General features: G+C 41.9%; 1 protein-coding gene across 1 annotated transcript; it reads left to right on the forward strand.

The window, feature by feature from the left end:
* The first annotated feature begins 254 nt into the window (after positions 1-254).
* Positions 255-17841, forward strand: CZH8orf48 (chromosome Z C8orf48 homolog). The gene is made up of 6 exons (XM_053373879.1): positions 255-500; positions 4390-4651; positions 5698-5823; positions 12031-12263; positions 13807-13959; positions 17111-17841. Exons 2-6 carry the CDS (start codon positions 4447-4449, stop codon positions 17213-17215), a joined length of 822 nt encoding a protein of 273 aa, XP_053229854.1. The 5' UTR covers positions 255-500; positions 4390-4446; the 3' UTR covers positions 17216-17841.
* Positions 17842-18131: the final 290 nt, after the last annotated feature.

The following is an 18131-nucleotide window of genomic DNA, read 5'->3' on the forward strand; positions in this document are numbered from 1 at the left end:
AAACGCAATCCACCCCCCTTGAGCACGTGCTGATTGGTCCCGCCATCCCCCTGGAAACTCTTTGCGGAGCTGGGGTGTGTGTGGAAACCCCTTCTAATAAAAGTCCCCATGGACATGTGCAGACCGCCTGCTCTAACTAAGTATTTAAATATTCCTGTTACATTACATAAATGTCTCGCCGCCGCCACACACACACACGACATCGCTCCAAATTATTTGTGGTGGGATTCTGGCTAGGGCAGGTGAAATTGTGTCTTTGCTTGGCAACCCCAAAACCTGCAAAGGACGATCGCGCTGAATGCGGGTGGGAGGAAACATCAGACCTAGATGCAAACCAACCACTCCAAGCAGAACCCGAGAGCGACGGCAACGTGAGCGGGAGGGAAGTTAAGAGCGTGACACCCGCTGCTGCCTCGCGGGAGCCATGGCAACTGCAGCGAGCGGCCTTCGACAGGGAGCGAGGCGGGCTGGGCTTTGATTCAAAGCCAAGCTGCATTTAGGTGAGAGGCTCTCGGGGGGGTTGAAAACAAATGCATGTAGCCAGTCTATCTCTGGCGTTTCCTCGTCTTGGGAAAAGGAGGCCCAAAACGCCTACTCCCCCCCCCTCTTCTTTTGGTGTCTCCCCGCCTCCTTCATCTAAGAAGAGAGGATTTAGTCACGAACGCTCCCCCTTTTTTCAGAGTTATCAGTTAGCTCTGCGTCGCTGTGCTAGGATGTAGCAGCTGCTTAACCTGGCAACCAGCTGCCCAGCTTATGTTGGCTGTGGCTGCTTTTATTAATACTGGTCTACCTTACAGGGGTGTTGTAAACAGGAGTGCTGCCTCGTGCTGAGTTAGGCTTTTGGCCCTTCTACCTCGGTCACTCTACACCCTACAGTTCACCAACTGGCAGTGGCCACCCCACCTCCTGGGGTACCCCACCTGGGGTTTCAAGCAAGGGTCTCTTCCTGGAGATGCTGCGTTTTGAACCTGAGACCTTTTGCAATGCAGAGCTCTGCCCCTGAACTATGTGGCCCGTTTCTCATAGGTCCAATGCGAAATGAGTGGTGAATAGTAATAGTTATCACGATCACGTATTTGAAAGGTTCACAATGCTTTGTACAGTGGTACCTCAGGTTACAGACGCTTCAGGTTACAGACGCTTCAGGTTACAGACTCCAGTAACCCAGAAATAGTACTTCAGGTAAAGAACTTTGTTTCAGGATGAGAACAGAAATCGCGCAGCGGTGGTGCAGCGGCAGCGGGAGGAACCATTAGCTAAAGTGGTACCTCAGGTTAAGAACAGTTTCAGGTTAAGAACAGACCTCCGGAACGAATTAAGTACCACTGTACTGAGGTACCACTGTATACAGTTAAAAGCAGCTCTGTACAAGCAACTCCCCATTTATGTGTGTTAAAGGCACTGCGCATGCACGCATCACCACGAACCCAGAAGTGGCACGAGAAGACCCCAAAAGAGCGAGAAAACAGCAAAAAAAACAAAACAAAACAAAACGAGAAAGTGCCTAGCAATCCTTTGCACGTGCAATCTTGGGAGCCCTTGCACCAGTACCTTTGAGACTTGTGGAGAGCAGGAGTTTGAGCAAGGAGGTTTGGAGGGAGCAGTTGTGGCGTTTGCAGGCTTTTTCTATGGTGTTCCTGATATATACGATTTCCCTTAAAGGTGTGGTCTGTGAAGTTGTTGACCTAACTCTTAATCCTTATTCCCAGGCAAAACAATGCTTGAATATGTAATCCTGAGTACGCTAGGGAATAAGCTTCACTGACCACAGCAGAATTTGCTTCTGAATGAAGAAGCATCAGGATGTGCTGTCAGGATATGTAACTGCAACTGTGCAGATCTCACCTGTCCCTTTGTTGCCTTAGCCTGAATTTAGATTGCCTGCTGAAGTCACCCAAGTATTCTAATTTGTTCCCTACTATAAACTTGCCTGAAGTTGTCAGGAACATGCCAAGTTGGTCCTTTTTAAACATGGACAGAGGTTAATTTCTCCTGTGCTGCTAAACTATGCTTGGGTTCTTAAATAAAATAAAAGAACATTTATCCAGTGTACCTTCTGGATACATGATAGTCCTGATAGCATCATTGAAGTAAAATGCGTTTGTGCTTGTTTAAAAAATATGGGACCTTATCTTAATTCTTTTAGAGGGTTACTTCTTTATGTATGAAGGTTTTTGCTTTTAAAATTAGGCTATCAGTGTGCAAATATTTCTTATAGAATATGTAATTTTTATCATGCCAATGTGTACTAGAGGCAGTTTGATCTTAGTTACAGAAAAAGGAATTGTATTTCCCTGCTAGAGTTAATTGTTTTGCTTGTCATGGTGGATTTTTTCTTTTCTTTTGATACTGGTCTGTCTCTGTAAAGAAAAAAAGCTTAACAAAATAGAATCTAAAGTGCCTGCCAATTTTTCTGGGCTTGTAGGATTTATAAGTACAGTGGTACCTCGGTTTAAGGACAGTCTGGTTTAAGAAAGATTTGGTTTACAAACTCTGCAATACCGGAAATAGTGTCTTGGTTTGAGAACTTTACCTTGGTCTAAGAACGGAATCCGAACGGTGGAAGGGCACCGATGACGGGAGGCCCCATTAGGGAAAATGCGCCTCGGTTTAAGAACGGTTTTGGTTTAAGAACGGACTTCTGGAACTGATGAAGTTCGTAAACCGAGGTACCACTGTATTAAGCAATACATCTTTTTTAAAGCTAGGGGTGGGAAACTGCTCTGAGTGCTCCGTCACTTCAAAATATGTTCAAGTGATACAAAACCTTTTATTATATGCTTCTCTGTTATTCATCCATGTATTTCCAGACCTTATCTGTGATCATTAATTTAAAAAAAACACTTGCAGAATAAGCCTGTCTAGTGTGGACAGGCAATTCAATATTGATGTTCCAGGGTTACTGTGCCTTTTAATTAGAAGTTTTACCTAAGTATTTATGTAAAGTTTGCAGAGTAAAAAAACAATGATAGTGAATATCACTTGTATTCGCAAGTGTGATTTCAATTTCTGATGAGGAGCATGCAGCAATTTCTCACCCAAAAGACTCACGCTATTGTCACTCACTCTGATATCTTCCTAATACTAGGCAGAGGCTCTTTATTTTCACAGGCTTTAAAGCTTTTCAACCTCTTCACATTTATGGTTTATTTATGGGGTGCTGCTTTAATAGAGTTACTGTTTTGTGTTTTGCTTATTTTAATGCATTAATTGTTGTATCATGTTTTAAATATTTTATTGTAAGCTGCCTTGATAATGTATTTGTAGGGCGGAGCATACATTTAAAATGTACTATTTCACAAGTTCTTAGAATATACATTGGCTGCCAAATTGTTTTTGATTCAAAATTATTGGACCTAAATGGCTTGAGACTGGGATACCTGAATTACTGTCATATTCTGTAAGAACCAAATGGCCTTGGTGCCCTAGTTGTGAAATTCAGTGCCAAGCAAATTTGTCTGGTGTCATTATTACGTACTGTCTTTTCAGTATCAGGCAAACTTCTTTTTACCTGTGCTTTCAGTGCCCAGTACAGTGGTACCTCAGGTTAAGAACTTAATTCATTCTGGAGGTCCGTCCTTAACCTGAAACTGTTCTTAACCTGAGGTATCACTTTTAGCTAATGGGGCTTCCCGCTGCCGCTGCGCCTCCGTCATGCAATTTCTGTTCGCATCCTGAAGCAAAGTTCTTAACACAAGGTACTATTTCTGGGTTAGCAGAGTCTGTAACCTGAGGTGTCTGTAACCTGAAGCGTCTGTAACCCGAGGTACCACTGTAATTTTACTCCTTCTGTTCCTTTTTTGTGCTCTTTTTTTGGGGGGGGGTTATTCACATGTGTTAGGTGCTTTTTTAATAAGCTACATTAAGCCTTGCTTTAAGAGAAATTGGAGTATAACATTTCATAAAACAAATAATGACTGCATTGAGGCACAAGCTTTTGTGTACTAGTAATCCTAAAAAACTTTTAGGTCACAATAAATAGATTGTAGTTCAGTTAGCCTTACTCCCAGGTACACATAACATTGTAGCCTTAAGTTTGTACCCAGTGTTAGTCATACTGGGAGTAAAACCATTAAAATTAATGAATGTGACTAACAGATCCATTAATTTCAGTGCGTCTGCTTTGAGTGTGAATTTGGATGCAGCCATTAGTCTCTAAGATGCCACTTATTATTTTACTTTTTGCTACAACAGACTAACATGGTTATCCTCTTGAATTTTATTTATAAATATGGGGGTTGTTCAATTAATCACTGGTGGTATTGCTGCATTTCAGATTAATATTCAGAGTTCATTGTTGACTGTTGTGCTGACAGTGTACAGAGTGATATTTTTCGATTAGCCCCCTAATATTACATCTATAATTAATTTTGCATTGATTATTTTTAGTTGAACATCCTTGTAACTAGCTGGGCAGACAACTCTGGGACGCATGTATCAGAGCAGATGGACCTGAGCAGGCATTGCAGCAGCTCCATCCCAGACTATTCAGAGGATACGTTTACATCTTTCAGAGAAGGAGAGGAGGAAACCTACAGACAATATGAAAATGACCCATTTGAATCTTATTACTCTGGAGAGGAGTCAGAATGCCGTGCTGTGTTGGATCTGTCTGAAAGCATATGGCAATCATCAAGTCAAAATGATGAAGGTGTGTTAGGTTCCCTATGCATTTTTATCAGTTCTTCATGCAATCTTATGATTAGTGGGAGGAGACTTAGATCAGCAAAAATGCAAAGGAAAGCAGAAGGGGGGAAGACAGAGAAAGGGAAACGTCATTTGCAGTGTTCACAGCAGAATACTGGTTTACCAGGTCAGAATGTTATTTTTGCTGAAGACACTTAGCAATACTGTGCAGGAAGCATTATGCGCCAAGGAGGAAGTGTAGATGTTTAGTGAGTGATACATCACTGGTGACGGTAGGAAGACCTTCCATCTTCCATATGTCTTGGGTTCATCTGAGTAAGTGCAGGTGATCACTAACTTCCCTTTGCTAGGGTGACAATTGTGGACAGACAAAGCTCTCTACTAATGTAAGAGAAAGGCAAAGATGTAGGAGGCAACTAATACAGGAAAAGCTGAGGAATCCTGCACCCATTTCAGGTTCTGTACTTGTGCCATCCTTTCACACCAGTGATAACTACTTGAGCAAAACAGTGTGGAAGGCTCTACACACATTTTCCTCATACAAGCCTGCTCTTAGTTCATGTTGTACAGCCAGACCATTCAGCCCAGGCTAACAGTGGCTGCATGCCCATTTGTTGCAGCAGCAGGGAAGGGTGGACAGGGCAAGAGGTGGTAGCTATTCTGTATAAGCATTAATGTGAAAAGTGGCTGACATGCCATCTAAAGTATATTTACGCAGAAGATAAGCCCTAATGTGTTCACCAGCACTCAATTTAAGGAGAGCATAGGATTGCAGCCCTACTGTTCATCCTGTGTACATTTAATTGAGCGTAACATCTATTGTGCATGGAATGAATATGAATATAAGAAGTGTGCGGGCTAAACTGGACCTGCCCCTGGTTTTATGTCAGGTGGCTTTCCTTCTTTGATTCCTGTGGTTTCCAGGGCATGTACATTACAGGAAAGTTGCCCCATGTGAAGGCCTGTTTATTCCTTCTTTGTGTGTGTGTGTTCATGTTTTACTCTATTCCAACACTGTCCTCCTACATATGTTGCCTCCCCCCCCCCCAGATCAAAAACCAGAAGTTTTGGAATCTGCAGCTGTAAGAGAATATTTAACTAGAAAATGGATCAGTCTCCTGCAAGAAAACAAAGCTAGCACTCGGCTAGCTAAACCTGCCATTGAACCAATTAACAGTGAGTCAGTTTTTAGATGTGACTTGTAAATCAATAAATCATTCAATCATTTATTCATTCATGTAGTCCATTTGACTGTGGAATTTGCTGCCAAGGAGTGTGGTGGAGTCTCCTTCTTTGGAGGTCTTTAAGCAAAGGCTTGACAACCATATGTCAGGAGTGCTCTGATGGTGTTTCCTGCTTGGCAGGGGGTTGGACTCGATGGCCCTTGTGGTCTCTTCTAACTCTATGATTCTATCATTCTATGATTCTATGATTCTATGACTGTTGGACAGTCTGTACTCACTTCCAGTCTTCTTCTTCTTCCCTACAAAGGATTTGAACATCATTTCTAAGTGAGGCCACTACTGCAACTCAGTGAAGCTTGCAGGGACTTCCTTCTTTCCCCTGATAAGCATCCTCTTTCTGCTTTTGAAATTCCCCAGCTTCAGTTCTTTGAAATAATTTGTGGGCCTGGTGTCTTTTGGGCAAGGGGGAGGGAGTGAATCTGCCCAGTAGATTGTGACTCACCACCACCACCATTATTCCTAATCTGTCCTTCACCCTAAGGTTCTAGGGTACATTACAACACACTAGTAAAAACCATGTCGGAGTGAGTTCTGGAAGACCTGAACCCTGCCTTGCAAGCCTCCTCCATCTGGCCTGGGAGGTAGGGGCCCTGACTGACAAAAGCTGAGGCTTTGGGGCTGGGATATTGTTTAGTGGTTTTTGTTGAGGGGAGGTGTCACTGTGAGTTTTTTGTATGTTTATATTAGATACTGTGATTTATTTGGAAATTGTTCAGTTTGGTTGTGTATTTTCAAATATTTTAGGTATTGTTTAACTATTTTTGTTATGTTGTAGTTACGTATTTTTTTTCATGTCTTGAGCATGGTTTGAACTGTGCAAAGGTGGCATACAAAGATGTAAAAACAGATTAAAGCAAGTTACAGTCATAGAAATTGTTTACTCAGAGGTCTCAGGCAAATGTCCAACAACCAGAGATGCTTAAAAAAATTAATTGGAATTGCCAGGGAATGAAGTTGGAACATATGCACACACAGTGCATGCCTGTCTTGCCCTTATTGGCTTTTTGGTCTTTTGGCCCTTATTTCAGCTGCTTTGTGTGATACAGTGTGACCATTTTAGCTGTTTTCATTCTTGGAAGTTTTTGCATTTTTATTGCGTCATAGCATTTGGGTGCATTTGAAGCAATGATTCAAGTGAATAAGTTGATGCAAATGCAGCTGGTAGGTCAAGAGTGGGGAACCTCTGGCCAAGCCATGCCTGCTGGCCTTTCACTTGACATCATATATTACTTAAGGTAGGGCAGGTAAGGACATGGCTGGGCCAAAGTGGGTTTGCATGGGCAAAAAACAGCTCACATGCAGTGTTGTAGCTAGTAGCTCGATTACCTAGGGCGGTGCGTGTGGGCGGACACAAGCCCTATGCTGCTGTTTTGGGCAGCGCACAGCCTGCAGGCGCCCAAGCCACCGCATCACTCCCAGAAGAGACAAGTGGCTCGGGCAGGCCCCGTGGTAAGTGCCGCCCCCCACACTGTGGTGCCCAGTGTGCCCTACTCCCACACACCCCTACCTACACCTCTGCTCACATGTCATCATTGTACTCCATCCGACTGCTAAACCTAATAATAATAATAATAATAATAATAATAATAATAATTTATATGCTACCCATCTGATTGGGTTGCCCCAGCCACTATAGGTGGTTTCCATCAAATTAAGGCATCAAACACAGCAAAACATCAAACATTAAAAACTTCCCTATACAGGGCTGCCTTCAGATATCTTCTAAAAGTCAGATAGCTGTTTATTTATTTGACATCTGCCAGGAGGACATTCCACAGGGCTGGAGCCACTGCTGCGAAGGCCCTCTGCCTGGTTCCCTGTAACTTGACTTCTCACAGAGAGAGAACCATCAGAAGGTCTTTGGAGCTGGACCTCAGTATCCGGGCTGAACTATCTATGGGGGTGGAGACGCTCCTTCAGACATGCAGAGCTTAAGCCATTCAGGGCTTTAAAGTTCAGCACCAACACTTTGAATTGTGCTTGGAAATGTACTGGGAGCCAATGTAGATATTTTTGACTGGGATTATATGGTCCTGGCAACCGTTCCCAGACACTAGTCTGGCAGCCTCACAGAGAATTGAGGAGATAAAAATCGAAATCCAGTTCCACCCCCCTGTGCTGGATGATTGACTGGAACTAGCTGCATGGAATGTGTCTTGTTGGTGGTGGACATATTTCCAGTGGCTTATTGTATATTTATTAGGGTTGCCATATGTCCGGAATTTCCTGGTTATAGCTGGTATTCAGCCCTCATAAACAGCGTCCGGGTGGAAATTGCTAAAATGTCCAGGAACATCTGGACATAAGGGAGTCCATGTTGGAAGTGTAGATTTTGGCGAATTTCATTAAAAAAAAAAAAAGCTCAACCCCCCCCCCCCCCCATTTTTGAGATTTTGCAGAAAAAGTTCAACAGCTTTGGACAAAACTAAAAATGACTTTGCCCATCCAAAAAGAAAGCTAAACAATTTTGTGTTGTGTCCAGATTTTCACATTTTGAAATATGGCAACCCCATATTTATGGGTACATAAATCTTGATTTTAACTGTTAAAGCCTCTACAGAAAGCTTTGACAACATGCACCAGCCTACAGAATTCTACCTTCAAAAGTGTTAGCATAGGTTCCTTGGCTTGGCTTTCTGATCTTCTAGCAAAAACTCTATTAAATTGTGTTATGTTTGGGTCAACCGATATAGTCTTAAACACACCAGTAGCAATTTGAGAATGCTCCTTTGAAGACAGAACAATAACTGAACAGTGAAATAACTGCATATGCTTTTATATTCTAAACCCCCAAAATGCATCCCTGGGTTTTAATAAATGCTGGAATCTACAGCCACAAGAGCCTCTTACAATTTGTTTTATCCACTTGGAATTGGTAGGAACAGCTTCTTAATCGTTTTTATGCATAATTGAAGATTAGCTGCAGGATAATTAAGGCCTACTCACTAAGCCCAGGAAAACATAGCAAAGATTATGGGATAATACATACAGTGACTTGCGATCACGATCATACGCTGTCTGTACAGTGGTACCTCGGGTTAAGTACTTAATTCATTCTGGAGGTCCGTTCTTAACCTGATACTGTTCTTAACCTGAAGCACCACTTTAGCTAATGGGGCCTCCTGCTGCTGCCGCGCCGCTGCAGCACGATTTCTGTTCTCATCCTGAAGCAAAGTTCTTAACCTGAGGTACTATTTCTGGGTTAGTGGAGTCTGTAACCTGAAGCATCTGTAACCTGAAGCGTATGTAACCCAAGGTACCACTGTAGTCCGTTGGCAGTAGGAGTACAATATGGGCATGTCTTTAAGTTAACACCTTACATTAGAAACTTGACAGTACCAAATTATCGAAGGTTATTCACCAAAGCCAGACTAAACGTCTTTCCTTCTGCAGTGTTGGATGGCAGGTTGAAAGGAGTTCCCTACCAGGATAGACTTTGCTCGTGTGCCCAAGACATCGATTCTATACAACATATTTTGCTGCACTGTTCAAAATATAAGCAAGCCAGGGTTGAACTGATACTACCCTTGCTGGTACCTTTCCCAGGAAAATCAGAGGCTCACTATGTCAGGTTCCTATTGGAAGACCGGATGAATGCTAGAACATTAGCAATGGCGAAGTTTTTATCGGTGGTTGCATGAACCAATGATACCTATCTCTAAGTCTGAACAAAATGTTTGTTTAACGTGGAGGTAGGCTGTCTGAATTGTGTATTGCTTTGTAACGATTTGTTGGGTCTCTGGACCGTAATAAAGATTGATTGATTGACATAGCAATTTGTACGTTTGAAATATCCCTTTTCAGGTAATGCTGCAAAATAAAAAAATAAATCCAGCCTTTGAGTGATACTGTGAAAGATGACTCAAATGTTTACTTACGAAATGCCCTAGATAGTGATGTGCATGAAATTACCCATTGAGGTTCCCTGAACGAACAAATAGTTTGGTTGGTCGTAATCAAGGTATTGCCCTTCTATGGGTTTTATATATATATTTCTATTGGGCCAACATGGCTTTCTGTGGCTCTTGACGTAAATTACAGTGGTACCTCGGGTTAAGTACTTAATTCATTCCGGAGGTCTGTTCTTAACCTGAAACTGTTCTTAACCTGAAGCTCCACTTTAGCTAATGGGGCCTCCTCCTGCTGCTGCACCACCAGAGCATGATTTCTGTTCTCATCCTGAAGCAAAGTTAACCCGAGGTACCACTATACAAGGAATGTGAAATACAATCAACACAGGCTGGCTTATTTGTAAATCCCATTCAATCCAGTGGTCTTGTACCAGATCATTACTTGGATAAGGTCTATAGCTTTCTTTTTAATTCCATTTTTCAAATGACCCTCTGGGCCCTCTCTTGGCACCAGCTGTTCACTGGAAGGGGAGGGGGAACCGTTTCTGCAGAATTATCTTCCTTGCAAATACAGGTAGCCATTTACACAGAGGTTACATTCGAAGGCACCATGCGCTGGTGAAATAATGTATAATTGAAACCCATTGAAAAGGCTGCAAACACCCCACTCCTCCCCCATATTGAATGTGTGTAAATGGGGGGTTGCCTGTATGCATGAAATAGTCTCTGCAGCTTGCAATTGCAGCCATATAATATCTGTGATGCAGTTGAATTTTGTAGATTGATGCTTTAAGTGTCTGTTAGACAGGGTTTGCACCTGTTTTAAGTGTCTGTTAAACAGGGTTAGTGAACATTATTTGCATTCATCTGCTGAGATTGTGGAGTTCTTTTTTGCCTTTTGCACAGTTGTTTTAGATAAAAAAGTGCGTTGGAGAGTTTTGGTTTCTTTTATTTTACAAACTTTGTAAAAAGTCTGCGAAATAAATGACAAGTGAAAGGTCAGCATTTTCATAGAACTGTAGAGTTGGAAGGGACCTTGAGGGTCATCTAGTCCAACCCCTCAATGCAGGAATCTCATTTAAAAACAAACAAACCAGAAAAGCACTAGCATTGTATAGGAATATAATTTATTTAAGGTTGACCAATGAAAATAAAATTTTAAAGAATCTAACATACATAGGATCTTTATATGATAAAAAGAAACCAGAAAGCAATTACAACCTTCTAGGAGAAATTACAGTGTTTAGAAATCTTGCAACTTGCTTTGTAAAACAAGCAACAACAATAATTAGAGGACCACCACCCCCACCAAACAATCAGCAGAGACTCTTAAAATCATCCTAGAGATTATCTTGCCTACCATTAAAGAATACAATGACTACATATAAACAAAGCATGAGGCACCACTCCACCTCTTCTTTATTACAAAGAAACTATCTTCTATTTACAGGAGCTTCTTACAGCTACCCTCTAAAAACATTGAGGATAAGGTATTAAAGTTTGTTATAAAAAAAAAAGTTTTCCTGTATTTCAGAACAGATACCCAGTTCGAAAAAGGTATCCCATTCTCATAAATAGAGGCAGGTAAACCCTGCACCCAGGGCTTGGACTGCCAAACTTGTCAGCAGTGTACCTGTGGAGCTACAGGTCCCCAGCTGAGCACAGCTAGGGCTGTGAGCATGTGGCCCTCTTGCAAAAGCCCACATCCCACTGGTGGTCTGTTCAGGAAGGGGAGAAAGAAGCTCTCTGTCATCTGTCATCCATGGATGAGCTGTTTTGGTTATTATCTATATGCATCCAAAGCCCCAGCTGTTTAACACATAATCTGTTGGATTAGAGCCTAATAGCTGCCTAGAATTATTTTCTGAATATTTTTTCATGTATTTTCCTCATGCACATTGTACCGTAATTTCTAATGTAAAAGGAGTCAAATTAAGCAATTATCTGAAGCTGTTTTCATTAATGTCTGCATTGAGGGTAATTCTTGTGTCACTTTTATTTACCACATTTCCATTTTCTTTTAATTACCACAAATTCTGCTGTAATATCAAGCATCTAATTATTATTTTGAAACACATGCTTTCCCCTTTGTTCTAGGGCTGTTTATTTTCAGTTGTTTTCATGGAGAGGCTTGTAGTCTGCATAGAGCGTATTGTACACTCCGAGTTGTGGGAATACTAATTCCTGATGACAGGTTGCACAGATGGGAGTTGGAGGAGTCTTTTCCTGCCTCTTCAAGTAGTCATATTTATATGTATGTATTTTTTTTGCTGGTGCAATATTGACAGAAATTATTGAGGTATCTGAGAAAGAACTGAGTGCTCTACAATCCTTTTGTGCCATCAAAATAAATCAGCTCCATCATATGCCAAGCCCAATGCCATTGAAGAGGAGCAAGCGTAATGAACAGAGGCATGGATTCACTTCAGAGAAGCCGTTGACATTTGATTTGAATTGCACAGTCCCTGATCAACTACTGAACAGACTCCGTCTGAAAAATATCAAGGAGATACTGAAACAGGTACTAAAAGAAGGAATGGATCTGTCTTTAGTTCCAGGGAATGTTCCTGGCAAATGTTGATTATCTTTGCTAATACAGATGTTGAGACTTGACTGGTACTGATCCTTTTATGTATATTATTGTCATTAAATGACAAAGTTCTTTTCGTAACACTGAAACTAAAACATGAGGTTGGGCTTGTTTTTTCCTTGCATTACTAATGCAATCCATATTTCAACCAAACTATTTTTGTTTACCATCACATGATCTCACAAAACACATTAATGTTTACATAAGTGCAACTCAGCTCTCTTGAAGTTTTTTAACGTTCATGGTATTGGGAGTTTGTTTTTTAAAAATGAGGCAAAGCAAATTTGTGTTGTGATTAATGTAATTAACTCAAGTTCTTCTTGAGTGCCTTTTTTGTTTCAGACTACTCTTGAGTATGAGCAGGGGTACTCTGTGATGTCATGATTCCAAAAAGATGGTGATGGTGGTGCAAAAATCGCTCATTCCAAGTCTTGCTCATGCAATTTTGTGTGAAAGATTAAATGCCCCAAAAGCACTATAAGAATGTGCCCTTAAAAGAGGACTTGTACCCAGATCAGCAAAACCCAAGCTCAATTCTCTGTTTGATTGGGAAGCCAAATGCAGTTATGAGTTTCAGAGATGCCCTTGAAGGATGTTCTGTCTTCTGACCACATCCTCTGTTCTTCAATGAGGCCTCCTTTTCACAGGGATGTGGTGGGATAGATGAGATGTGTAAAACACAGTGTTACCCAGTAAATACGCATTAACAGCTCTGTGGTATTTGATATGTGGTTGTCTTATGCTGGAATTTGATATGTGATTGTCTTATGCAGGAATCTTATGTGTAGGTCTTATGTGTTCATATGGAGGACTTTGGTAAAATAAGCCTAACTTGCTTATTCTTGGTCTAGTAGTGAACCCACATTAATGCATGGCTTATAACATTTAACCTCACAAGCCACATAAGTGGGAATATGTACTTGAACTGTGCAGCAATCTGTCCTCCAGTTTTTCCCTGCAAAAAAAAGGCTTTAATTCTTCTGCCTCATTCTCAGGGCACTTTACTGTGCAGTCCTAACACTGCCTGCTCATAGGTAGTATAAACTGTGTTATTCCCAAACAAGCATGTGTAGGATCAGAAACTTAATAAGTGTTTCAGGAATTCTTTACAGTGGATCCCTTTTTTAAAAAAAGTTAGTCTTTTTGATACTTTTCGGTGGCCAAAAGTTTTGGGCATGTTTGCTTACTACAGGAAAAGATGGGTACATACCGGCCATTAAAATACAATAGGTTCAAAAGAATAAGACCAGCCTTAAGTGAAACAGAGGTTGTCTGACTACATGGGGTATTACATGGGGAAAAACAAATGTAATTTAATTTAAAAAGTAACTTGGACATGGTTATTGATCTCATTCTGTGGGGAAAGTTTTTTCATTAAGTAGTTTGCATTACCTTGAAGAGCATGGCATGTATAAAAGTTAGACATAGACAGTATTTTAATGATTTTAATAGCTATTTCTTACTTTGCTCTCAGGTAGCAGACACTGAAATGCATCAACCTTCACAATGTGCCCATTGCACCAAGAAAAGAGCAGAGCTGGCTGATGATGCTTTTCTCCGACGATGGAAGGCCTTGATGGAAGAGGTTTTACTTAAAGAGAAGTTGGAAGACTACATGTATACCAAAGTAAGTCAGGATTTAGGTGGAGAGAGAGGCATTTTAACAGCCTAACAAATAAATATAGATGAATTAGATTCCTGCATCTCAGGGGGTTTAACTAGATGATCCTCAGGTGCCTCCCAACTCTACAACTCTATGATTCTATGAGTATACTTATTTACAAAACTTTGGATTGCCCATGTCCATGCAAACCTTTTTTTTTAGTGGTTTATGGCAGAATAAAAAGAATAAATAGCAGAATAAAAGAAAGCAGCTCCCTTCCACTTTGCAAAGCTTTCCTGTTTAATTCTTGTTAGGTGGTCCTTGTTCCTGTCAGTTGCATGCAGTTGCTCTCTCTTTCTGTTTTCCTCTTTTGCAGCATGTGGAAGATTGACACTTTACTTTACTGCACAAACTTCATGAACAAAACATCCCCCTTGTTTCCTCTCTGCTTGCAAGTTTTGTTCAGGACTCGGAAAAACTGGCTTTTTTGTTTTTTTATCTTGGTGAAAAGGTTGTGCAATTTCCCCATTTGCAAATTCCCAGTTGCACTGCTGGACTTACCAATTCTACGAGGGACGCGGGTGGTGCTGTGGGTTAAACCACAGAGCCTAGGACTTGCCGATCAGAAGGTCGGCAGTTCGAATCCCCACGATGGGGTGAGCTCCCGTTGCTCGGTCCCTGCTCCTGCCAACCTAGCAGTTCAAAAGCACGTCAAAGTGCAAGTAGAGAAATAGGTACCCGCTGGAGCGGGAAGGTAAACGGCGTTTCCGTGCGCTGCTCTGGTTTGCCAGAAGCGCCTTAGTCATGCTGGCCACATGACCGGCTCCCTCAGCCAATAAAGCGAGATGAGCGCTGCAACCCCAGTGTTGGTCACAACTGGACCTAATGGTCAGGGGTCCCTTTACCTTATGTGACAAGCAAGGGGACATGGGTGGCGCTGTGAGTTAAACCACAGAGCCTAGGACTTGCCGATCAGAAGGTTGGCAGTTCTATTTCCCTGCGATGGGGTGAGTTCCCACTGCTTGGTCCCTGGTCCTGCCAACCTAGCACTTCGAAAGCACGTCAAAGTGCAAGTAGAGAAATAGTTACCGCTCCGGTGGGAAGGTAAACGGCGTTTCCATGCGCTGCTCTCAGAAGCAGCTTAGTCATTCTGGCCACATGACCCGGAAGCTGTACGCCGGCTCCCTCGGCCAATAAAGCGAGATGAGCGCCGCAACCCCAGAGTCAGTCACGACTGGACCTAATAGTCAGAGGTCCCTTTACCTTTACTTTACTTACCAATTCTAGCCTGTATTGATAGCTTTAGGGCAGCCTTCCTGAACGTGGTGCCCTTCAGGACTGCAGCTCTCATCAGCCAAGCCAGGACAACTGAGCAGGCGACTAGTCGGAGTTTTAGCCCAAAATAGCTGAAGGGCACCAGGTTAGAGAAGACTTCTCTAGACATTTCCTGGGATGCTCCAGCTATTTCCTTCTCTGTGGTCCAAGCCCCCATTTGGGAACTGATTTAACTGTTCTATTTCCAAATAGCATTGCTTTTATTTCTATTTCTTTTTTCCCTAACCCCCCATTGCAGATGGGGAAAATCATGATCAGAAGTGCAGGCAAGGGAGTGTTTAACAACACAACCATCCTACTGAAAATTCTACTGCAATCAGTGCAGTAGCATTCTGCAAGATATAAATGGAGAACACAAGAAGAACTCAATTACGGTTACTATGGGCACAGTCTATGAACAAATGAACCTGGCATGCACCAAGTCTGTCTACTTGAGCCTGTTTCTGGCCTCATACTAGCAGCAGTACTTCCAGGTTCTAGGCAGCGGGGTTTTTCTAGCCCTGTTACTGAGAATAACTTTTAATGGAAGGCACCAGGGTTTGGACCTGGGACCCTCTGCATGTTCTCTTCCACTAAGCCTTGCTGTCTCCTTGATACAGGGATTTTGTTGATAGAAATTTTGTTTGTTCATGCATTTCCCCGCTGTGTTTTATTGCTGATGCTCAAAATGTATGTCACTGTCCTGGATAATAACCTGTATTTGCTTAATCAGTTTTATATTGCTTTCACAATATATCCAGAGTGCTCAGGGTAGGGAATAGCAGTCATACATTTAATGGAAGAGTGGGTGTTCAATAGAACTCACTGTGCTGAATGTTGTGTCTGGTATCTTATTCATGGCACATGAACAGTACATGAATTATTCACGGTACATGAATGTTACATGATAGTAATATTATAAAATACTTTCAGTACTACTCAAAGCATTTTGTATACATTATCTAGTTGCTGTATTTAAGGCAGCCCTGTTAAATCAGTTTTATTGGTTTATTTATTTATTAGTTTAGGAAAGTTTATACCCTGCCTACTAACCAAAGTTCTCAAGGCAACTTACAGTATATATTCAAATAATTAAAATAGATGGTGATACAGAAGTCACTACAGCAGAGCAAAGTTTGTCAATCCCCACTGCTGCTCTTCTCCAGCATTCCAGCAAATGCCATTCAGCAGCTGAACCTTCTTGCTGTTGAAGAGGCTAAATGTCAGTCACATACAGGCCAGGATGTCCTCACTGGGTGGCTGCTACTGATGTCTCTCCCAGCCCCGGCCCTGGGTGCCTCCCTCGCAGTTCTTAGCTAGAAGTTCAAGCAGTCTTTAATTCAGTCCATGTCTCTTTTGGTCTAGGGGTTTCAGGACAACACTTGAAGGGGTTCCCTTCATGGGGCTTGTGGCGGCCCTTCCTGGGAGCCTTGGCCCCATGTTGCAGATGGGATGGGCACTGAAGCTGAGAGCTCACCTAGTGAGCTCATGGAAGAGCAGGGATGGTGAACCTGTTACCCTCTAGGAGTTATTTGACTTCAACTCCCATCAGCTCCAGCCAGCATGGCTCAGTGGTTAGAGATGATGGGAATTGTAGTCCAGCAACATCTGGAGGGCCACATGTTCCCCATCCCTGTGATAGAGACAAGATTCAAACCAGAGACTTCTGGATTCATAGCTTAGTTTCCTAGTCATTATGCTGCAAAGATGAATAGAATTTCATTTGTTCTTCCATACTCTGGAATTAAGGCATATGCATGGAAATTGCAGCTATAGCGAGCATTACTACATTAAAAAAAAGTAATGGCAAGAAGCTTTTGTCCAAAGGAAAACCTCTCATCACATCTTTCTCTCCTTCTAGGATTCCCTCACCCTCATTGGAGAAATACACAGATGTCTTCCAAAGCTGTCTGAGGATCCCAGGAACATATGGCAGGAACTGAATGAGAGAGGTCTGAAAGTATAACACCTAGATGGGTTAGAACATTGATCAAATCCGCACAAACTGAGCTGTGCAGGATATATTGGACAAACTATTTTCTGGACAGATATGCCCCTTGCGATTGATTTGGTTTCTGGGGTCCAACTCTACATCCTGTCCCAGAGTCAACAGAGCAATATGCTGCCATCTAACTAAATATTTCTTTCAGATCATAAAAGGTAGTTTATTCTTATTATCATTCTGATAAGCCATAAGTACGGTTTTGGTGAGTTTCCTTTCATGATTTGGGAGCTGTGCACAGTTGCTTCTACCTGTAAGGAAAACAAATGGCTTTTTTAAGGCAGAGAGATATAAGGAAGATTAGGTTTCTGCACAGTCTGTGTCTGGTGCCACTGCTTAAATTGAAAGCTGGAGCCCCAGGTAGAAGGAGAAACAGTGGAGCAAGAGGAAAGTTCCAAAGGAAGAGCAGAAGAGGTTAAATGGAGTGGGTTTTCTCTATCTTTCTGAAAACACTAACAATATGAACTGGAATTAATCCATTACCCTGAGGATTCCAAGACAAGAAGCAGAGATATTAAAAAAGTAATGTTAGTTTGTTGAACAAAGCAGTTGACAAAACTCGAATAAAATGTTCAAATGCTGTTCTTACATTTGCTTTGTTCAATGTCAATTGTTTTTTCCTGTTGTGAAATGTGCATGGAATATGATTGAAGGGCAGAATAAAAACATAATAATAATTGTCTCTTGAGACAGATGGATGCCAACCAAGTCCAAAGAAAAGAGGTTTATCTGTCTCTACAAGGGATAAAAGCTCTGAGGTGTGTAGCAAAATCAGAATGTCTGCTGCTGCTGGATACACTTATCCACATATTGTATGTATGAGACCAATCATGGGTGGACCTGAACTAAGTGTACCACCAGAGAGTTTGGGAGAATGTGA

Source organism: Podarcis raffonei, chromosome Z, assembly GCF_027172205.1.
Source record: "Podarcis raffonei isolate rPodRaf1 chromosome Z, rPodRaf1.pri, whole genome shotgun sequence".
NCBI classification, from domain to species: domain Eukaryota; kingdom Metazoa; phylum Chordata; class Lepidosauria; order Squamata; family Lacertidae; genus Podarcis; species Podarcis raffonei.

Bases quoted from the DNA above. Each gene is read 5' to 3' on its own strand.
- CZH8orf48 (XM_053373879.1), top strand. From the start codon at position 4,447: ATGGACCTGAGCAGGCATTGCAGCAGCTCCATCCCAGACTATTCAGAG. The intron at 4,652-5,697 runs GTGTGTTAGGTT...CCCCCCCCCCAG, and splicing joins ATCAAGTCAAAATGATGAAG to ATCAAAAACCAGAAGTTTTG. The intron at 13,960-17,110 runs GTAAGTCAGGAT...CTCTCCTTCTAG, and splicing joins AAGACTACATGTATACCAAA to GATTCCCTCACCCTCATTGG.